The following is a 22,797-nucleotide window of genomic DNA, read 5'->3' as shown; positions in this document are numbered from 1 at the left end:
CAAAAGAGCCCTTGGGCACCAAGTCAACTTAACCTTTACACTACCAAACTAGGTCACAATATCAATATATATGTATTTCTGTTAGTTTTTGCGTAAGGAATAGTTGAACCAAAAAATAATCTTTTTAAGATGATCATTTTCTTTATTCTCATCACCCCTCTCTTTGACAATGTATTAACATTGTAAGGAGAAATTCCTTACTGGTCACTCAAGGGCTCACTAGGGTTAATTAAACAGTATGGATTTATTAAGTTCTGCAAGAAGACACTTGGCTGCGAAAGTATACAAGTGAAACCTGGCAGATGTTTAAACCCTCTGGTTTCAATGTTCACAATGGGAACAATGTAAACCAAGGAAAAACTTGATCTCTTTCATCAAGACCCATCCAAGAGATGGCTGCAGATGAGCTTCTTGTTTGGTGACTGGCATCTCCTTGTGTTTTTTTTTTCTTTTGCAGAAGCCTGGAATGAAAAAAAAAAAAAAAATTGAGAAAAGAGGAATGAATAACACAGTTCACTCTGTGAACGTACAACATGTAAAAGTTTCCTTATGAAAAGGAAAAGAAATTGTAGATGTTCATGTTGGAAAATACTTTCACCACTTGAGCTTGAACTGAGGTTGCTCAATGATAACAGCAGCTGTTTGTCCAAATTTTGCCTAAAATCGTTGTCAGTAATACAATTCTACCAAACAGATAAGATAAGAATGCTTTGTCCAAAGTTGCATGACCTACTATAATGCTGATCATACTGCCTGTCTTTGAAATAACAAAATTAATCTGACTGATAATCCTTTCCTGAGGTTCCAAAGACATCTCAGGGTTTAATAATTCAGAAAGCAACTAGAAAAAGCTCTTAATGGTTAAGAAACTGCTGGATCATTCATGGTATTGCATACAAATGTTTATCCCAGTTTCACGTAATACCATAAAAAATTTGTGGTAAAACTAAAAAAGCTTTGGTCACATGACTGCCATACAAGTGTCACTAAAAGGTGGACTTTTACTGCAAATTCAGCGGCAATACATTTTTTTCCCATTCATCTTGGTGACCAAAACATTTTTAGCTTCTAGTGCTGTGCTAGCATAGTAACTTAGTATATTCACTCAAAGATTCCTATAATTTCATGCTTCATGTGTAAACAAGAAATTCCCAATGTATTCCTTCCAAAGGAATTTTCATATAAACCAAGTGTGTCATGGTTGGCAAACCTTATAACAGGCCTCACCAGATCTTGTGTCAGAGAACAGCTTGACTCTGAAAACTTCTTCAGCACTTGCTGGAGTCCACTGGCATGCCTGTTGATGAGACAAACAAGAGCGATTTTAACCAGCTCAGGTCTAAGCAAACTGTCACACTGAGCATAGTGAATTGTTAAGCACAATAAAACAGCCACACAAATGCCAGAAAACTTGCCAAAAAAGTGTCGAGGCATGGTAATTCAGGACAATTTTTCAGTGTTTAAATATGAATATGTGTCCTCTTTGTTATATCAATTTGGGTTATTACATAAGTCATTGCCTACTTTGTGTAGTGAGTGCAAAGATAACTTCCACAGTTAAGTTTGACACTTATAAAAACACACATTTTTTACTCACACATTTTTGACCAACACACACAGATGTACTTACAGTGTTCTCACTCATATTCCCTCACCACCTTAACAATCTTATGCCTCACTGCAGCCATTCAGGACATGTCATACCATTCAGCATACTCTCTGCAACCCTTTGAAACTCACAAGATCCCTCTTCATATGCCTCTCCTCCATATGAGTCTGCATATTTATTGCGGAAAGTTATAGCATTCCCTTCTTCTTGAGTTACATTGCACTCTAAGCTCTCATATCATGATGAACATGTAACAGAGCATTATCAAACACAGAATCACACATGACCTCTCAATCTCCCTCTACTTTTGACTTAAAGTAATTGTTCTTTCTCAAGTAAACCAAAGAGCAATGCTTTGCACATTTCTTACAAACATGAAATTATGATAGTGAAGTCTGAATGTTCAGTGGGGGTATTCCTGAGAAGAACTGTCGTCAGTTGCAGTGACTGAGGTTTTGACAACCTGAGCGGAAGTTATCATCAGTGTTGAGTGAAGAGCTGTTGTCAGTCCAGTGTATTAAATTGGGTTTATGTAAACTGATTGGTCAGTCTTCCAAATCAAGTTCTTTTTGTTGCTGTTCTAGTTTTGCTGTGATGTCACTGGCTATAAGACTCAAGTGGTGGAAGTCCATCATGAGTGGTCAGTTAACCCACAATTAAACTTGATCATGAGATGTGAACATCTGGGCAAGGGAAGTCTTGAAAAGGACTGCCATTGTTTTAATAGCACAAAAGAAAGTCACTTCATGACAGCAACCTCTTACTGTTGAGACAGATGTCACCATCGACAAAAACAATATTTTCCATACACTCAGAAAATCGCACTCCACAATAAAAACTCTCATGCCTTTGATTGTACTGTCACCCATTCCTTCACCACATCTCAATGTCATACCACCATCATATCAATAAGAGTAACTGCCATTCTTGTGCCCTGTCTCAAATTCCATAAACAAATATTTCCCATGCTAGTATCCATGCCACTTAAATTCCCAGGAATATTACATTAGCACAGACCATGCATTAAACCCAATGTTTTCACCACACACATCCATGTTATTTATTTCTCTTTCTTTCTTGTCATTCATTCAAGACAATCTTATCATGCTGAATGATTCAAGTACAATATGCAATATGCTCACACAGTAAAGTTCCTTGTTTGGACCCCTACCATGATCAGGTTGTGTTACAACTCATTAACTTAATGGTAATACAAAGACTATGTAAAAACATATTTAAACAGTGCAATTTATTACACTCTTACAAGTCAGATTACTACGCATCCAGCACTCTCACCATTCCAAAGTATTTAAAAAAGACTTTTCTTCTTTAATGTAAACAGTAGAATTCACTCCTCATTCATTTGACATTTCTTCTCCTTGACCAACAAAAGCAAACTTCTTTCCAGTCTCACTGTTCTTTTTGAGTTAAATCTAAAGCTGCTGCAGTGCTGAGAACAAGGGCACTTTAACTTTAATTGATTTCAGATTATGACAAAAACCACATGTCTATGCACAACATGAAAGAGAAATTGCATAAGTGCAACTCTAACTTTACTTCCACCTGATAAAACTCCATCACTTGAAGTAAAAAATTCACTTTGAATTCTCAACATTCTGCCTCAAGCAATACATTTTTACTTAAGAAGACCTTGAATTCTTTTGTAGCTGAGGAAAATGAACAGAAAGAGCAGTATTCCTCATGCTACTACAGTCATTAGTTCCCTTAGGAAAAACTAGTTCAACAATAATCTAACAGAGTCTATCTATGCAATATCATTTCTTTACTCTCTGCGGACAAAATATCTATTGGTACATCATAGTGGAATAACAAGCCATCTACTGCTAGTTCTATAACAATAATTTTTACAACCATAGGATTGTTTTAAAAAGCCTATGCAGTACCACAATCCAGAAAACAGAGACAAAATCCTACCCTGGATATTTATCGTCGTCCATGTCTGTTGGCCATCATGTTACTAGCACCTGACGGGTTGCCCATGTTCATCATGCTCTGCATCATACTGTTGTAAGCTGCTGATGCATTGTATGACAAATTCTGACGTCCAGCATTGCTCCAAGAGCCCATTCCATACATTTCTGGAAATCCCATACCACCCCACCCAGGCACAGAGTTTTGAGACATAGACTGTATGTCTGCTGGGGAGGGCATGTGGGCATTTTTGGCTGCTTTAGGCTCTGCAAAGTTCACATTAAGCAGATTTGATCCCAAGCGGTGATTCTGGGACTGAACTTTTTTGGCAACTTCTCCTGAAGCAAATGTAACAAATGAAATTCCACGCATTGGTTTTGGAATGTAGACATCAATCACCTCACCAAACTTACTAAAATAATCCAAAAGATCTCCTTCATTTGTTGAATCAGGAAGACGTCCCACAAACAACTTCTTTGGCATAAATTCTTGCTGTAATGAAGAGGAAAAAGAAACCATTCTACACTTTAAGCAAACTTTATATACTTAGGTTAAGTATTTTAAGCATGGTGAACAGAGTCTGTCCCAGTTTCTATGGCACAAGGCAACAAGACGAAGGAGTGCTGCTACTCTTTCTCCTTACCCTGCTAGCTCTAGCCCAAGGTAAGCGTCCCCCCCCCTTTCCCTCTTACCACCCCTCACCACCACCATTGCAAAATATTACGTTCCCCAGAAAGTCTGCTAAGCACTGACACACTCTAGCATAGCAAGAGAGTGTGAGAGTGAAGTATTTTACCCCAGAACAAAACACAATGACTCAGCCAATGCTTAAATCAGACCTCCTGACTGAGATTACAACTGACTTAAAACTGGGCATCTCCCAATCAACTTCCATTTAAAAACCATTCTTGGATTGTTCAAGATACTGGTGCTCAGTAAATACATTATTTACTACCACTGTTCCTGTCACTTACTTTACAACGTGGCAATCTCACTTCACAAAGGCGACCTTGAATGCGGTGAACCTGGGATAAAACTGTTTTTGCCACTTCAGGGTCCTTAAAGTTCACAAACCCAAATCCTCTGGATTTACTACTTCCATAATCCATTTTCACCTGATAATAATATAAAATATATGGCAGATGTAAGTACCTTATTCAATGGTTAAAGTTAACACATAATACAAAATATCCCAACATATAGTGTGTTAAACCACCAATTAATAAGGTGTATGTTTCATGGTTCAACCTTTGAGAGATAATTATTCTAAATCAAGCTATAAATATAATAACCTCTGCCATAACAACTTCACCAAACTTTTGAAAATATTCCTTCATGTCTTCTGCTGTAGTTTTCCAAGGAAGTCCAAGCACAATGAGGTCTCCTAATCCATCCTCTGGAGAAGAAATCTTTGTCATTTTTGTTTCTGGTTCTGCTTTGGTGTTAGGAGATTCTTCGATTTTTCTTTTACTAGTGCTGTCTGAAAGATTGAATATAATTTGCAAACTTACGATGAGAAAAGCAAAATAATTGCCAAGGAAATCAAAATCAATCTTCTAAATGTATCTGTCAAATATATACACTTTTTAGCTGAAACTTGACAGGAAAAGCAAACGAATCAGAGGAAAAGGATCATCAATGTGTAGTTAAATCAACACCATGGAAAGGCTTGATGCAATTAGAGTGGAGAGAATAGAAAGTGGTGTTAAAAATCAGAAAACTGGTATGAGCCCTATAGGGGAGATAAGAGTAGAACACCTACTTCAAGGCTTGTCAGAACAAGGTATACATAAATTTTTGGTGGCTTCATGCTCTTGAATGACAAGCCAATGAAACACTCAAGACATGTAAACGGATCTAAAGTGGCTAACTGTAGGCTATGGTTTTACTTGTAGCCAAGCTAAAACCTAGTTTATCAGCAATAATGGTCTACAATGCTAGAACTGTAGAACAGATACTGTGTAAAATGTAATTAAAAGTACAAAAAGAAGAAAGTAGTACTTATTTCTTGATACTGTCATAGATGGTAATTAAGTTCAGAGAAATCACTGCATCTATGGCAGAATATCATTTGAATTTCCAAAAGATGAGTAAAGTGCCCATTTCGATGAATGATTTGTATTTGTTGTTGTTGTTGCTTAATCATCCAGGAGGTTTTTGAAGTATGTAGCTCTTGCCTGGGACCTTTCATAAACTATCCAAATGGCTGTTAAGTCTTCATTTCGACCTTTTATCATTTTGTGGCTAGCCGATCGCCATTTAATAACAAACAAGTACTAAGTAAGCAAGACTCACCATTTTTCTGCACCACAACGTACAAATGCCCTCCCCATCCCTCTACAGCTGGTGGGCAAAGCATGTTTTCTAACAAACGAATTCCTCTCCAGCTGTCAGTCTCTGGGTTCTTGTACCTCAATCCACAAGCACCGGGAAACTGCGCTTGAAGAGTCGACAGTAAAATCGTTCCGTCTGCTTCAGTTGGCACTTCGATTGCTGGTAGCGAATCGTCCTCTGTGACTCGAACGTATTGAGCCATTTTAGGTTCTTCAGAAAGCAGCCTTTCAATGCTTAGGATTAGTTGTGAGTCGATTTTGCTGTCCTTTTCGACTTAAACCCCAAAGAAAAACGGTATAACAGTACAGTAGGTACTGTCGAAGAAAACACATACAGGTGATCCGGTCGATGGCAGACTTTACAGGTATCCCGGCATGCATAGCTAAAATTTACTCTGGGATACTTCCGGAGATTCAACGAGAATGGCCTTTTGTTTACAGTGGCAGTACTTGGGAGATGAAGAAAGAAATAATACATGTGACAATCAGAATGGTAACAAATCGTTTTATTGCTGTTTTTACATTACTACGAATGTAATACGTGGAGATGGATCGAGAAAATGAAACTTTTCTGAAGCGAAGGCTAAGCAAAACCAAGCTTTATTACCAAAACCCACTGGTACAATAAACAAAAAAATGAAACACCACACACCAAGAGATTATAAACTGTTGTTTATTTTCTCTTGCACACACACAATTCGAAATGCAAATTTATTAACATTAAGCCCTGATTATTTGGTTGCTGTGCATTGTTGTATCATTACTGTTAGACAAAGCAGGTGCGACGTCGTAACTACACTCTCCAATAACACGCACTATTAATTTCCAGCAAGTGCAGGCCAGAGCAATGTTTCAGAGAGCTTCCTCCGTTTTTACTGCTCTTCCTGCTCTTCTATATATGTTTAACAATAATTTTTAGCTCGATACTGTTACGATAAAGTCTGTGCCTAAGAGTTTATATGTCATTAAAAAGCGCAGTAATCGGGTAAATACAATCATGATACTGATCTATACATAAATGAAAAAGGTAAGGTAAATGGGTAACATTGCAGGTTCTGAAAGAGATTTTTTAGAATCTTTTTGCTTTCTGAAGTTACAAAACAGCGGTAATAATGGCAGCAATCGCAAGCAAACAGCTCACTATCAAACCAGAAGGAGTATTCTTGACGCTTGTTGACAATCGTCCTGGAAGGGAAATGAACGTATATTACCGATGTGTCCAGGCGGTTGCCGTGAGGATACAATTTCGCGAATAATCAAATAACCATTTCTTCTATTTAAGTATAGCGGAAATTTCTAGCGCTTAAACTTTGCCCATCCAAAAATTAGACACAACATCGTCCGTTTCTTAGCTATACACAGACGCCATTTTAGTTGGAAATAAAGAATAATTGAGAGATGCGACTGCATCTTTGAGGGTTCATGGTTAATTTTTTGGTCCTCTGACGGTTGAGGGTTAACTACATTAAGACCTTTTTGTAAGGTACTTGATGGTCTACCAGGTTGTATATCAACAAGAGAATAATTACATTCTCTTGTCATCAATCACCACTTTCTGTTGGAAAAGATGGGAACACGTGCACTAAAGCCAACCCCCCCCCCCCCTCCGCATTGCTTCATCCTCGGTTTCCCCAATGTGAGAATTCAGGTGGTGCATACGGATACATTTTGGAAACCGATAGCCAATGGACGGAGGAAACACTTTTAAAAAAAGCTACGATCGATTTTCAATGAATTATCAACAATTTCTCCATAATAACGTGTTTGGTGATTGCGATGTTACAAGGGTCTACCGTCTTCCCCCTCCCTTGAACCAGAGAAGGGGTGGAGGGTTGGGGGGGGGATTAGAGGTTAAGAGGAGAGAGCCTGGCAATGGGGCAGAAAAGCTTATTTCATAACACCTACCTTCCACTGTCACGGAGTTCTCTGCAGGTTTTAGAGCTAACAAAAGACAAATGGACAACAGTCAGTGAAGAGAATCTGTTACACAGGCTTTAAGACCATACCAGTATACCGGTTATTCTCTGACAGATGGTGATGGCTTTTACAGCGAACGGTAAAAACTTTGGCCATCTTACGGCTAACGGTTAATTTCTTTCAGCTGCAGCTAAAAGAAAAATTTCACGGTTAACTTTCTTCACGACGAAAAGTTAAAAATTTATCAGTTTCTGCACCTAACGGCTATTTTTTTTTGCGGCTTTACGGCCAACAGTTGACATCCTTGAGACCCTCCTCACAGCCTCATTGAGACGCACCCTCCTAACAGCCTCATGGATGGCTTAGCTTCTTGGTTCTCACCTCAAGAATTTATATTTACTCATTCATCTGTTCTTGCAGACCTCTTTTATTTTGAAGGCGGTATAATATTATTTTATATCGAGCGTGGCAAAAAGATGCCCCCCCCCCCCCTCATGATGTTGCCTTTAGTAAAAACTCTATAACTGAACTTATGTTGTGACGAAGGACTCTGTAATGATCAGGGGTCATCTATAGAACTTTTTGGAGTCACAAACTTGAACCATCAAATTTTATATCTTGACCCTTTAACTCCCATGAGTGACCAAGACAGAATTTCTCCTTACAATATCATTACAGTATCAAGCAGACAAGGGATGAGAAAAAAAGAAAAATATCAGTTAGGGGATTATAAGTCGATCGAATACCAATTTTTTTAAACTTCCATCACAAGAAGTGTATGGAGACGGTAAGGAGAATTGCTAATGAGATCTTGGGAGTTAAAGGGTAAACACAAGAGATTATAAACCACAAACCACAGGCCGCCCCAGGCCGCCCCAGGCCGCCCCAGGCCGCCCCAGGTCGCCAAACATCACTCATCGAATTTCACCACAGAAACACTAGCCAATCAGTTGTTGTTTTCAGTCGCATCGCAGGAACGCACACTAAAAATATATTTAGAAAAAAATCTTTGGAAGAGGGGTTTGTAGGGGGGATAATTTCTCTCATTTTATAATCTCTTGCTTGATACAAATATCTTACACCAAGGAACCCACCCTTAAGTAAGTTACTCACCGACATTTCGCAGTAACAACGCTTGAGTATGACACGAGGGAATGTCATTAATGCCAGACATCTCGTAAAGGGGACAATACACATTGTCCATGTTGTCATTGTAGTCTGTTATCTTGAGATAAAACATTCCGGTTGGTAAATCGGCGAAGACAGTTGCTTTGTCTTTGTACAAACCATTATGACTTGCATCGTACACCCTCAAAAATTGTCCAGTCTTATTTGCCGATGCGATTTTCTCCACGGTCAGTTCGGCCGGCCTTTTCAAGGCAAACACAGTAATACGTTTAAGAAAGCTATCGCTCTCGTTAACTGCTTCCGGTAACATCTTCCAGCACAGAGTGATATCATCCCCTTCTGAAGCATATGTTATGGGAGGACTTGGGCAATCAGTAGCGGCATTACATCCAGCTGAAGAAGAGAAAGAAAGACAGTTGGAAGTGTGAATACCAGACGTACTACCGCGTGTAGTTCGCGTGCACTATCTTAGTACAGTAAGGCAAATAATTCCTGTAGCGTTAGAAATTACTAGTGCGCATGTATTGCTCTTCCGATCCAAGTTGAAATAAAGTTAACAACGGAACCGGTTATTATTTAGCGTCTGGAGGGGAGGGGAGAGGGAAGGGGAGGAGGGGGGAGGGGAGAGGGGAGGGGAGGAGGGGGGAGGGGGAGGGGTGTCAGGGGATTTTGTTCGTGTTGCAATAATATTCATGTCATCACCCTTAAGGCTTTGCTGCATTCTAATGATCTCCTGATTTGCAGTCTATATCCCTCTTCAATATTTTGTGGGCGTCGTCTGATTCCCCTCTTCGTTCCCACTAAAAACCATGTGATCCTCCCCAAAAGCCTCAAAACCCAAAGGATAAATGACGACCCATCCCTTGGATAAAACACCTACCATTGAAAATGCCTAAGGAAAAAATGCCAATGAAAATTTGTAGAAAGATGTGCTGTCTCATGCTGATCCTTGCTGAACGACAAATTGCCTCTAAAGAGTAAGAAAACAAGAAAATTTCAAATAAGAGAGAATAGTGTTTCATAGTAATTTTAAAACATCCGGCCCCTCCCGAAGTTTTGGCCTAAATCTGGCGGTCGAAATCCGGCAAATTATTGTCGGAACTATTTAACTCATAATTATCTGTATGTACCCACAGCTAATTTCAACCTGGATATTATTTTTAACAACACACGAACGAATTCCGTAGTTTCAAATTTCTTATTAGCGGGTGCAGTATCTTGACATTTTTCTCGCGATTGCGTTCCAGTCTCCCTGGTCCTGGTGGAGGCGTGACGCAGGGCGTGAACTTGTCGTCTGTAGACCATCTCATGAATGGCAGGGCATATTTGCATTTGATGTTCATTAAAATTTGTCTGTCTAGTCTCGACAACTTTTTCAAAAACAACAGAATTTTTCCTCAAAGTGAGGTTTAGAAGGCTTCGTAGCAAGCACGTAAAAGTATGATGATAATTCCCGTCAGAGGTGTAGGGGATGTATTATTTGGACCCATTACCATGAGACTCACACAATTCACTAAGTTACTTTGGAAGATGATAGGACTTAGCACTGCGTGTGATGAAGAAATGGCGGTGCAACAATGGAGTGATCTTCTGGAAGTACGCAACCCTTTCTTCATTGTTTCGACGATTTCAGATTGCTGATTGACGGATGTAATCGACAAATAAATGAAAGCAATTTAACCCTCTGAAACCGTTTCCTTCATTGAAATACGGTTGTTGACTTTTATCGATGAGTTTTCTAAAGGATATTTTGAAATGAAAGATCTCTTGTAAATGTTAAAAGCTGTTACCTTAGTTTGTATTCGATCTGTTCAGTTCCTCTAGGTCGATTTGAGCGGTACCGCTGTTTCCTGCTTGCAAACAACGTTGCGTGTGCTGAACGCAATGGATATATTAAGCGTCTGCGAACTTAATCACTGCTTGGCATCATATTCTTGTTTCACCAGGAGACGGAAATACCGAGAAATCCCGATCTGTAATCAAAGGTTGATTACACGATGATATTTCGTACGGATTCTGGGGTGGTCTTGCACTGTTAGGGGTGGGGAAGGGTGGGGGACGGCTTGGGGAGCTTATTTCTGGGGGAGCGTATCGACGTTGAATTGGATAACTTTTCGAACGAGCCATCCTGCCGTACAACGAGACGACGCTAATGACGAAAGTTACTTAGTCATACCACAATAAGGAAAGGTGGGTAAATGCAGTCTTACTTCTAGCCAACATTGAGGAATAATAGGATAAAGGACTGCTGATAATGAGAAATAAAGGTGTTTAGCCCTATCTTAGCCTGTTTCTTGGGGCCTATGATCGAGATTTTAAAGTAACCTGCTTTTCCCATGACAGTCAATGGATTATAAGACCGGAGGTTAAAATTAAGAGCTTTCTTATATAGTAAAGGCCATTGTTTGCGCCTGTGTGACAACAGCTAAGCCTGTGTCACGGAAAATTTAAGTATGTTCCGGAAAGTTATGACCTCTTCTTGAGGACACAGGACTGAAATCATTTACAACGTTACGCTCTTCACCTTATCGAAATGTTGGGCAAACAGAACATCAAAATTGTGATGGTAAATTCTCCCTGAGCATGATGATGATGAAAAAAGTGACTAATTATGTCATAGTTTGTCACAACAACCCAGAAAACTTATAGAATAGAGATGATAACGAGTGCTCCTAACCGGAGTCGAATCTATATATGGCTCTCCGATCTGCTCGATTTTCAAAAGCCTAATTTGAAGAGCTGAAAGACTCCTGACCATCAGCAGCCGGGTGTTTCCGACAGCGCAAACTAAGAGGGACAACAGCCATCTACCAAAGTCACTCAAAGTTTATTCACTTTAAAACTAGGTTATAGTCTTCAGCGAAAATACGTCATGATGAAGCAAAATCCATAAATAAAGAAATAAGAACACAGATAAAACAATTTTTCTTATCGCCCATGGGTGTTAGCCCACGGGAAAAGTGAGAAAACTTCACCAAAAGTGTACTCAGTACAACTATAAATGCAGAAGAGGTCCAATAGCTCGACTTAAAACTTTCAAAAAAGTATGAGCAAGACACGCGGAGTTTCACTCATTGACACCTTATCAAAGTTATCTTGAAAATTTGGCTGTGTATTCACTGATTCGCTATTCACAAATAAATTAAATCAAAAGTGATAATAGATTTAACCTTTTTATACATAACAATAATTATACAGGAACAGCAAAACAAAATAGGCACTAACAAATGTTCACACTCCTGTTTTAGCTAAGTAAGGTCAGTTATCCTGCCAAGTGTGGACAGTACAGGGTCTTATTAGGCCGGACATTATTCATTGTCTGGGGGGAGGAGAGTGAGGGGAGCGGAGGATTTTGGGGGATGAGATGGTTTTCAGGTGAACGGAAGGGAATCAGTCGTCGCTAGTAGAGTATAAAGTGGGGAACGTACTATGGAAAATTGACTGCCAATGAAACGGGGGGGGGGGGGGGAAGGGGAGATCATGAGAATATTGCAGAGTCTTATAGGGGGGATCGTATTTAATTTAACGTGACAAAACTAAAATCCTCCAACCCCCACCCTACCCCACCCCAACCCCAGGTGACAAATATTGACCAGGCCCCCAGTCAGTGTTGTAACTGTTGGATCAGTTAGTGTCAAAAACAGTTAAAGCTGCTCAGCCGCGCAGTTCGTTTTGACGGGAATATGGTTAGATTGTTTCCTTGCCTTGCAAAACAGAAGGAAGCAAACAATTGCACCAATGAGGGCAACACCAAACAAACAGCTCATGACTATCAATGCAGTCCTTGAAGAAGGAGCCATGGTAGTGATTGGACCTGAAAAGTGGAAAAAAATAATTTAGCAAAGAGATGAACAACTTGATAGTAAATGAGGCCTGTGCTGTTTAGTTTATCAGTGTTGATTATCCGCGTCATCTTCAACTTTCCACATTCCTCAGTTGAAGCGCGTTATCGTCTTTCTCGTGTTTTCTAAATTGCCGAACCTTAAAAATTTCTCCTGTCAATGATTCATGATTCTTTTTTTTTTCAAAAAAAGACAACCTTCCAATTTATGATGAAATGAAGAGTGCAACTCACTTTTCATTATTACTGCTGACTTTCATAACTAGTTGTCGGGGACTGGGACTCACATTACGCAATCGTGTAGTCTAAGCTTTGACTCCAGAAGTATGAAACGTGTCCGGAAATACACTCCCAATTATTTTCGTAAAACCGAAGCGTTGTCAGTTCTCTTAACCTTCACTCGCGAACCTGCGAAGACCTTGTAACCTCAATTGTGTTTATTAAACGTATAAAATCCGCCTCGAGACTTCTCTTGGATATTCTCTCTTGCGGCCAGAGAATTCCAGGAAATGAAAGTCTCCTTGATTAACTCCGTTAGGGTAAAGGGGGGGGGAGGGAGGGTGGGGCGATGAGAAGAGGAATTAACAGTAGACCTCTAACACCTTCTTGCAACTGTAACTGGGGTAACCTTGATTACGTGGTTTGGGCCGTTTAATACGTGCGCACGACTTTGCATACTTGTCTTTCAGAGGTTCTCGCGCATAGCACAGCGGGGAGTAACCTGACTTAAAGAACAGTCCATATCCACCCACCTTTAGTAGTTGCTTCTGGTGTTGCTGTGGTCATCTCAGTAGTAGGATTACTTACTGTCTTGCCCGTGGTAGCTTTGGTCGTGGTTTCTGTTGCCATCATTGTGGTGGTTTGTAATGGGACTTCACGGAGGTCTGCAGACAGATTTCAACAGAAACCAGAAATCAAGACAGTTTGCATTTTAATTTTTTTTTTCACTTTTAGGTCTCGTTATCTTCATTTGAAATTTCCTTTGCTCTAATGAACATGGACAAATAACTTAAGAACCTCGCAGATATGTAATCAGTCAAGCTTATCCGATCGTTTTTGCCGCAATCGAAAAAAAAGAAAAAAGAACAACCCGTCCATACAGCGTTCAGTTGCCTTATGTCAAAGTTCTGATTTGGCCGAATAACTTTGTCACACCCACAACAACAAGATCCAACGGGGCCTACACACCGTTTCCAAATCGATCAGAGGCTACACCGTTATCAAACCTGAAACGGTACAAAAATGCTGTCAACCGGGCTAGACACGATAGCGTGGCTAACAACATTCTTTGTAAATGATGCTTAAATGGCGAGATCGAAAGACCTTTACGGTTAAACAGAATAAAGTAACATAACAGGAATATCGACCTGCACTCTGCTTTACGCCATCACAGTGCACCCGAAATCACTTGCTTCGATAAACCGCTTCGCCTTGGACAACTTCAATATGGACAGGTAAGTTATCGATGAGCAAATACGCTCAGATGAGGAAAAGCGTTACAAGCCAGCATATTCGCATTTTAGGTATACGTACTCACCAATATTTCGCAATAACAGCGCTTGAGAATGGCATGGTGTTAAGTCATTCATGCCCAACCGGGATTGGTAATGCACACAGTACACATTGTCCATCTTTTTCGTGTAGTTCGTAATCTTGAGATACACCATTCCGGCGGATAAATCGGCAATTACAGTGGCTCTGTTGATGTAATTTCCGTCATGCTTCCTAGCGTACACCTTTTCAAAATATCCAGTCCCATTTGCAGAGCCGACCGGATCCATTACAGACTCGACTGGCCTTGACAGGGCCCTAACATAATAGCGGCTCACAATACTAGAGTTGGCTACAATTCGCCAGCACAAGGTGACGTTATCGCCTTCCGAAGCATATGTCATCGGGGGACTAGGGCAAGAAATTGCGGCAACTTTGACTCTTGCTGAAGAAAAGATAAAGAAATAGGGTGGAGTTGAGTGAAAGTATTTTTGTTTAAATACCGAATATATCGAAGAGCAGAGACGGTTGGTAGCTATATCTTTCACTGTTGCTGGTTAACTAGAAATAAGAAGCTTTGATTTTCCCTACTTACCAATTAATACGTTTATGAATAAAATTCCTTTGAAAATTTGTGGCAGGATCTGTTTTTCCATTCTTGTCCTAAGAGAGAGAGAGAGAGAACTCTCATTTGATGTTTCAGTCAGCATCCCAACATTTATTTCAAACCCTTTACACCCTAACATCGGCATGCATATTCTCCGTACTGGTCTCCATACATTTCCCATCATACTGGTAAGGAGAATTTGGAAAACAATCTAGAGCTTCTTAACTTGATGATCTCTTCCAGAGAGAATCTCTTCATGAGAATTTATGACTCATAAATTATCATGAATTTTTTGTTGAGCAGTGAAGCTGTTAGGAGAAATAAGAAACCGGTCAATTAAATTAAGAAAACAAAAAACCGACTTTCATATCTACAGAGCGAAGGTCTGTCTCTCTTTTTTAGCCTATCAAGGGTTTGGAGAAACTTTGGAGAAAGGACATCGTGCGATTGTTAACAAGGCAAATTGTCTATTTCCGTGATGCCAAAGTTATTTATATTAAACCGAGAGTAAGAGCGGAACCTTAATTTTCTAGAAAGAAAGGGGTAAAATTTGTGTCACGCAAATTAGGTGGCTAATGTAAAATTCATCGACCGATGGAAAAATAAACCGTCGCATTAAAGACTGTTTTAATGAAAATCTAAGACCAATGCTCCTCTCCACTGTTGATCACACCCCTACAGCAATTTAAAATCGCTTTACTCTTCCTTGTGTAAACGAGCGTGATTTCTTGAGTCTCAATTGCAATGTCACGCAATTCTCCCAAAAAAAATCGCGCATCACCCAGGATTTGGGCTGAGGAGGCCTCTCTGAGACATCAGCGTACACTTCCTTAAATGTAAAAGTGGGACTCTTGACCCTCTCGGCACAAATTGAAAAACGTGATGAACCTTTAGCACTTATAATTGAAATTATTATTTTTAAATTTGATCCCTTACAAATAGCCATTCCACGCGACGTGATATTATGTAACATTCTAAGCTTGTCTTTTTTTTTTCGGCGGATTTGGTTGATTTTTTTTCTCCAATAATTAATGAAGATTTGCCACTCAAAATATTATTATTTAAGTATTCTTATCTTGATCTGTCCTAACAGGAGAGGGTATTAGAGAGTTTTTATACATTTTGACTGATCACGATTTTTCTTGACACGAGCCGGGTTGCGTAAGGTTGATTGAACATGGTTTTCATCGTGAAAATAGCAGGACGATAAAACAAAGATATAAATAAAAAGTTTTTTAAATAACATTGAACCAAGTAAAAGTTAGGTGACATTTGGCATTGCAGATCTCATCTGCGCCGTTCAAGGGGTTCTTGAGTCACGAATATCTTGAGAAATTGCAGTGTTAAAGATTGATTAGGAAATTTTTTGTAAAACATTCTCTGGGGTGGCAGCTGTAAATTAAAACCAGTGAGTTAAACAAATTACTTTAGTCACAGGAAAGTTATGGCAACTCCAAAACAACCTCACTTTGTTTCAATTGACCAGATGTCGCTTAGCCGAAAAAAAATGCAGTTTTTAAAAATTCTCAAAAAGAATTAAAGTTCTGTTTGCAAACAACCCCATCCGTCAGTCCAGTTTACTTCTGTGCGAATGTGGAAATAATTCAGTGCGTAAGCACTGAGAAAATTTGTTTTTCTTCAATTATATAACTTTCGGTACTATTTACACGAAAACAAATCATGCTACTTCGGTGTCATGGCCGTAGAAGTTTTTTGTCATGTATATATTTCAAACTTGGGTCACCATGTTCAAAAAAGAGTTCATTGCCGGAAAGAAGCAACTTACTAGACGAGTGAAATTATACTTGGACAGTTTCCGGCAGTCACGATTTTACCTCGAGTTTGCGTGCACAGGCATAAAAAGAATAAATTATCATGATCGTTCTGAAAGAAAACTTTTTTTCTTGGTTTCGAATGGAAATTCGTTCACATCTCTAATGCAAGCTATAGCTAGCAAATAAACGAACTTTTAACGTGAATTGTACTTACTTTGGTTTTGAATTAGATGTTAACACTGCTTCAACTTGACTTTGGCTGCGGAAAACAGCCCGAGAACTTTGCTTTCTTTTAGGGCATTAGTAATTAAGTCGCAAAGACATGTGCTGTCATGTGCCCGAGGCATTCGACCAAAGTACAAGGTTCTATTTAGCGATCAGTGAACGTTCGACTCACTAATAACTCGTGATTGATACTACGCTGAGTCCAATGAATAAAAATCAAGGTAACGCAATTAAACTCATGCCCTTCGAGTAACCTAAATTAGAAAAAAAGATTCATTTCCCTTTTGGAATTTGCTTTACCTTACAGAGAAATCCGGCGTTGATAAGCTAGGCAACGACACAGATTTCCAGCGTTCTCTAAACAGAGAGAGTCTGAAGCGAAAGGCGCCGTTGGGGTATATTTTAAATTTTAGACTAGTTGTTTATATTTTATCGTGAATTAAAAAACATTGAAATCCAACACACGAGATTATCACTTATTGTGTCATAATTTTCATGGTCGTTTAGGAAATAAGACAACCTTTTTCCAACCATTTTTTCAGAAATTCAAAAATGGGACTCTTCTCTGAACTGCAGACAGTTAAAGAATTGATACGACTTGCCTAACCCAACACAACATCTTGCTGAACATTCTGTCGTGCTGACAAGGCTTAAGGGTGTCGAGAAGTGAAACTTCCATTTATGGAACTTTGCCAAAACAGTGTACATGCTTACAAAAGCTGATTGATTTGTTTATGTCGATGAGAACACTTTACTTATATCTACAAACAATAAATTAAGACGTTCTACAGCTATCAACACTGCCACGGCATAATACCCTAGAGATTGTGAAGCTCTTTTACGAGGTGAGCACGAAATTTCGCCCGCGTGCAAATCAATAGAAAGGCTTTGAAGACATCAGTGCATTAAAATGATGTATCATGGAACCCTCTGCCATGGGGCATTTTTTAAAAGTTTTTTTAGGAGATGTCACATGGGATGATCTTTGTAGGTTCAAAGTTGAACACCGAGAATAGAAATTTAAAGAAATCCTTTAAAATCATCAGAACACGCCTAGGCCTGAGTACAGCACCACATATGCCGCACGTGATAGTCAGAAACAACCTTGACAGACATTACCGGTAGAGAGAAGAATCTTATTTGCAGACAGAATTTAATTTATTCAGCCTTTCTGAAAAGTTGTCGAACAGATGTTACGAAATCCGCATCCTAAATTGCAGACTCTTCCGTTGCCAATAGCTCACGATTGTGTTCATGGCGTCACAGTCCACTGATCTTCCTAAACTGATCTTCGATGGAATCGTGCTTCAATATTCTCGAAGAATAATGACGGTATCAGGTGGTAAAATCACAAATATCGGTTACTGATTCAAGTTCTTCACGGTTCACGAGAAGCCTTTCGATCACTGACTGATCACGTCAATAAAGAAATTCATCCATCACGAAAAATATCCCTGTACGTGACTAAAGAGGGCCACGTTTATTGAGCGGGTAACTTTCCTTGAGAGTTAGAAATAAATGGCAAATTTATGTGTATAACCTGACCTAGCTGATCATAATTGGCCCTGGTACAACTATATACTATCTACGATTTCGTTAGAATAGGAAAACACAGAATAAAACATTCCTAAATCATATACCACTACATACTATACCATAGTTTATGCAGCTTACAGCTAGTTACATACGTGTAGATACAGGGGCAGTTGAATTGATGGTTACAAGATAAAAACAAAAGAAATGAGAAATCCGTGATAACTCATAAGAAAAAACCTAACTCAATATTTAAGACTTTAATTGATGATATGGCAAAATTGTTAAACTTGATGCTCAATACAATAAACTTCTTCGTTTTGTTCAAAAGCAAGGAAACTGAAGAAACAAATCGTTCGCTGTAAAAGTTTTGACGGTGAGTCATTTGTCACATTCTGTCTTGCGCGCAGCAGAAAAATATGAAGGATGATAAACACCGTTCAGCCTCCATTTGGCTCGCAAATATGCTCGTATATTTGTCCGTGGACATCATCTGTTTCTTGAACTTCGTGTTTCCTCAAGCTTCGCTCTCGGAAAACTGCCGGCTCCTCAGAAGAGATGAAGTCTGCAGACCAATATTCGAACATACTTTGGCGCAAATTGGAGGTCAATGTTTAAACATTGAACAAACCGCGACAAACCGCAACAACCAGTTCTAAACCAAGTTAGTCTCAATGAAATGCATATTTTAAGCGTCCACCCTGAATCTTAAAGCTGATTTTTTTCCGCTAAGGCGATATACAAAGTTGCAGAATAAGAATTTGCCGCATTGTCTGACCAAAGAGCTCATGAGATAAATATTTATGTAAGTCTCAGGATCTAATACTTGTTTCTCTCTTCCGTAGCTCTAGATTTCATTTTAACCTACTGCAGCTTAAAGAACAAAGAAGAATCAATTTGCAGCTAAAGGGACTCAGTTTCTTCGAGGATGTCGGATTTTAAGTTGGCTTGATGGGATTTTCTTGCACAGCAACACAAAACGAAACCAAAAATGGCAAGAATGAGAGCAATAGCAAACAAACAGCTCATGATTATCAAAGCCGTTCTGTAAGGCTGGACAGTAGGTGAACCTGAAAAGAAAAGAATAGAACTCAGCTACCTGACAATTTCTCCCTCCTCCTTCCCCCTACCCCCCTGCCCCCTCATCTTCTTAGTAAAACGTCTTTCAACTCTATCTTCGTCTGAAGTGCGAGCGAAAGCAGAATGCAAGGGATTGTAGGGTGAAGGGAGAAGAAGGGAGGGGGGGGGGGTTGGGAAGAAGGAGGAAAGAGAGAAAAAAGTTCCAATTGACTAACAAAACTGCTAAGGGGGTGGGGGTAAGGGGTGAGGTAGGGTTATACGCCACGCTTGGAGTGATACAATTTACGTAAATACATAAGCATCTTAACTCCTGAGCTAATCTAAATGCACATGCTTCATGCGAAACCACAAACTAACAAACACTAATCCACGAGTACCCACCTTCAGTTGTCACCTCTGTGATTTCTGTATTTTCAGTTGTGGATGCTGTGGCGATAGTCGCCGTGGTGATAGTTGCCGTGGTGATGGTTGCCGTGGTAGTTTTCGAGGTGGTTTCTGTGGTCATCGTTGTGGTAGTTTGTACTGGGGATTCACGGTGGTCTGCAGATTATGTTCAGGAGAGATAAATCCGTTTACAAATGGGAATTGAAAGAAATCAGTGACTGCTTTGGTTCTGCTTTATTTGGTTGCATGATTGGGTAGGGGAATTCTAGCCTATGTGCAGCCGTATCCCCCCCCCAAGGTTACCTCGCCTCCGTTTCACCCTGGGGGGGGGAGGGTACGGTTACACGAAGGCTAGGGGAATTCGCGCTTTTGGTTCTTCATAGCTTGCTGCAAAACAGTCTCTGGTCCCATCGCGGAGAGCATAATTACAAAGCAATACAAAACAAATATCTAATTATCTTCAGTCGTGACACAATTACGTTTCTCAAAAAACTGATCACGGAGACATCCTTTAACCATGGGAAAACTACAGAATGTCTGGGTGTCAAAACTGTGGTCTATAGTTTCCATAAACAGGTTGCTTTTTTTAAAAACTGTTGTAGGCCTATACTCATTCAAAATTAAGAATCAAAATCTCTATAGTCAGGGCTAAGGATCCTGAGTAATTACAGTGACAAGTGCATGGTTTCAAAATCACGAGTAACAGTTCAATGTGTTGAGTCTGATGGTCTGAGTGCGGTTAGTCATTTCTACATCGGACACATGAGATGAACTCACCAACATTTCGAAGTAACAGCGCTTGAGAGTGACACGCTTCCAAAGGAGGACCGTCTGAAATATTGTACAACACACAGTAGACATTGTCCATCTTTCTGGTGTAGTTTTTGATTCTGAGGTACAACATTCCCGCAGATAAATCGGCGAAGACGGTAACTTTGTTGAGGTACAAGCCGTCATGATCTTTAGCGTATACCTTTTCAAAATGTCCTGTCCCATTTGCAGAGGCGACTTCATCCATGTTGGTTTGGATTGGCCTTTTCAATGCCTTGATAATATAGCGGTTCACACTACTAGCGTTGACTATAATTCGCCAGCAGAGAGTAACGTTATCGCCGTCCGAAGCATATGTTATTGGGAGACTGGGACAGGAATTTGCGGCATCATTGTCACCAACTGAATTGGGAAAAAAAAGAGCATCGTTTGGGTGAAGTTAGTGTTGCAAGTGGAAGGTGAGAAAATATCTACAGAGCGTACCACTCTCAGCGAAACGTAACCAGGACCCATGAACCGTCCTTTCAGTTCTTCTCTAAACCCTCTTTTGTTATAATTCATCTCTCAGAACTGATTAAATTCTCTAACTTGTCTGCTCCTTGGCTTTCTCTAACCGACTCTGTAGAAATCGCTCCTATTGGTAGATAGGTAGACTAGGTAGCTAGTATTGGTAGACATGAGTGGGCATGTACGAAAAATGATCTTGGAAGATTAAACATTTTCACAAGAACACTAATCCACACACAGGAAGATCTCACGAATGAACAACAACGGAATTTAAACTTGTGATCAAAAATTCAATTTTTGACTCAGAAAGCCATAACGAAAAAATTAGGGTTGGGTCCAAGGCAATGTCAGCACATAAACTAAACCCGTCCATAATGGAAGAAGACAAGACTGTCAAAACCAAAAACTCGTCGCGATGGCTAAAACCCAAATCACTTCGGACTTTGAATTCAAATCTTCATTAAATGCTAAATATAACCAAACAAACTTCGGAAAATTGTCAAAGGTGCTCTAAAAAAGATTATTATCATAATTATTAAGAATTACAAAGTATTTGGGGCTGTTTTCTACCCGCCCATGAACTACATCACAAGTTGTTCAAAACACAGATGTGCATCTGACAGAGCTGGACTTAATTTTTTAGTTTAGTTTAACAACAAGAAGAGAAGCTTCGATATAACCACTTACCAATGAACACACTTATAAATAAGATTCCGTTCCAAATGTTGAGTATTTGTTTCCCCATGCTTGTGTTTGCATGCGGAAGAGCTAACGTCAGATTCACCTGAAAGAGAAAAATTAAACGCTTGGCACCTGGCTTAGTGAAATTTCCAAAAGTATTCCGACACCTTCCGAAGAAACACCAAAGATGTTCCGACGATTTCCGAAAAAGTTCCGAAGATATTGCATCAGCGTCCTTTTTATCAGAGAAAAAAATTAATTCGAAATTTGAAAAATCAACAGGCATTTGTGCAGTTAACAGTTGTCATACAAGAACAAACGCCTGAATATATACACTGTGTTAAAAGAATCACCTCACCAATAATTTGCGTTGAATCAGAAATTCTCGGCACGAACAAATTGCAAGTAAACTATTTTCTCTTTATCAAAGAAAAATTTTTGGCAATTAAATGGCGATCTGTCCATTTATCTCCACATTACTTTGGCGAGCAAATCAGATGTTGCCCTCTACGTTAGGGTTAGTAAAAGTTAAAATTAATTATTTTTTTAACAGAAATTCATCGACTTTTAAGGTAAAGAAGCAAGTAATGCCACTACAAAGATCTATTATGCTTACCTCGGTATGTATTTCTTTGCAATGCTGTAGCAGGACTGGAGCTGAGATAAGCCTAAAGGCTTATCTTTGCTTCCACGTGAATTATAGAATATTTAGTATTCAATTTAGATCATGTGCCTGAACAAAGTTCAAAGGTTCTAGTTGAGGACCAATTACCCTTTGTTTTCTCATATGATTAAAACCACGCTTTAGTCCTGTGAGAAGCCAAGGTAACGCCATCCTTCTGGTCACATATCCTGAAGACTGCATCATATGTTGCGCGGCACGAGAGGGTTTCTAGATTTTCTTACTGCATCCAACAATCCTCGTAGAAATCTGCTCTACGACCCTGGGAAAGAAGCTGTTCATATTCTATTCCCCACCCCAT

The 22,797-nt window shown here is 39.5% G+C and overlaps 4 protein-coding genes and 1 long non-coding RNA gene across 9 annotated transcripts; all 5 read right to left on the bottom strand.

Annotated features, from left to right (window-relative positions):
• Positions 1–121: 121 nt before the first annotated feature.
• On the bottom strand, positions 122–1,581 carry LOC149041380 (uncharacterized). Its single transcript, XR_016179417.1, has 2 exons — positions 1,228–1,581; positions 122–461 (listed from the first exon to the last, which is right to left on the bottom strand). It is a non-coding gene; the product is annotated as an uncharacterized LOC149041380 (long non-coding RNA).
• Positions 1,582–2,644: 1,063 nt separating this feature from the next.
• On the bottom strand, positions 2,645–6,255 carry LOC113682505 (TAR DNA-binding protein 43). The gene is made up of 4 exons (XM_027199667.2): positions 5,837–6,255; positions 4,834–5,021; positions 4,516–4,656; positions 2,645–4,033 (listed from the first exon to the last, which is right to left on the bottom strand). Exons 1-4 carry the CDS (start codon positions 6,075–6,077, stop codon positions 3,554–3,556), a joined length of 1,050 nt encoding a protein of 349 aa, XP_027055468.2. The 5' UTR covers positions 6,078–6,255; the 3' UTR covers positions 2,645–3,553.
• A 276-nt stretch (positions 6,256–6,531) lies between these two features.
• Positions 6,532–10,937, bottom strand: LOC113682583 (uncharacterized). The gene is made up of 5 exons (XM_027199746.2): positions 10,710–10,937; positions 9,800–9,889; positions 8,905–9,312; positions 7,780–7,815; positions 6,532–7,059 (listed from the first exon to the last, which is right to left on the bottom strand). Exons 2-5 carry the CDS (start codon positions 9,858–9,860, stop codon positions 6,968–6,970), a joined length of 597 nt encoding a protein of 198 aa, XP_027055547.2. The 5' UTR covers positions 9,861–9,889; positions 10,710–10,937; the 3' UTR covers positions 6,532–6,967.
• A 788-nt stretch (positions 10,938–11,725) lies between these two features.
• LOC113682577 (uncharacterized) lies at positions 11,726–17,357 on the bottom strand. Of its 3 annotated transcripts, none has more exons than XM_089181121.1 (5): positions 17,339–17,357; positions 14,847–14,914; positions 14,298–14,696; positions 13,513–13,644; positions 11,726–12,733 (listed from the first exon to the last, which is right to left on the bottom strand). In XM_089181121.1, the coding sequence occupies exons 1-5, from the start codon at positions 17,353–17,355 to the stop codon at positions 12,564–12,566; spliced, it is 786 nt and encodes a 261-aa protein (XP_089037247.1). In that variant the 5' UTR covers positions 17,356–17,357; the 3' UTR covers positions 11,726–12,563. The 3 variants fall into 3 exon arrangements, with proteins under 3 accessions (XP_089037247.1, XP_027055541.2, XP_089037249.1); XM_027199740.2 differs by lacking the exon at positions 17,339–17,357 and adding an exon at positions 16,848–17,005; XM_089181123.1 differs by lacking the exon at positions 17,339–17,357 and adding an exon at positions 16,645–16,721.
• Positions 17,358–17,997: 640 nt separating this feature from the next.
• LOC113682511 (uncharacterized) lies at positions 17,998–22,569 on the bottom strand. 3 transcript variants are annotated; one of them, XM_027199673.2, is made up of 5 exons: positions 22,431–22,569; positions 21,821–21,917; positions 20,633–21,028; positions 19,853–20,011; positions 17,998–19,461 (listed from the first exon to the last, which is right to left on the bottom strand). In XM_027199673.2, exons 2-5 carry the CDS (start codon positions 21,876–21,878, stop codon positions 19,295–19,297), a joined length of 780 nt encoding a protein of 259 aa, XP_027055474.2. In that variant the 5' UTR covers positions 21,879–21,917; positions 22,431–22,569; the 3' UTR covers positions 17,998–19,294. The 3 variants fall into 3 exon arrangements, with proteins under 3 accessions (XP_027055474.2, XP_089037246.1, XP_089037245.1); XM_089181120.1 differs by having other exon boundaries at positions 22,173–22,431; XM_089181119.1 differs by lacking the exon at positions 22,431–22,569 and having other exon boundaries at positions 21,821–22,226.
• Between the last annotated feature and the right edge of the window lie 228 nt (positions 22,570–22,797).

Source organism: Pocillopora damicornis, chromosome 8 (assembly GCF_964200805.1).
Source record: "Pocillopora damicornis chromosome 8, jaPocDami1.2, whole genome shotgun sequence".
NCBI lineage: Eukaryota > Metazoa > Cnidaria > Anthozoa > Scleractinia > Pocilloporidae > Pocillopora > Pocillopora damicornis.
This window is presented reverse-complemented; position numbering and strand designations above follow the sequence as displayed.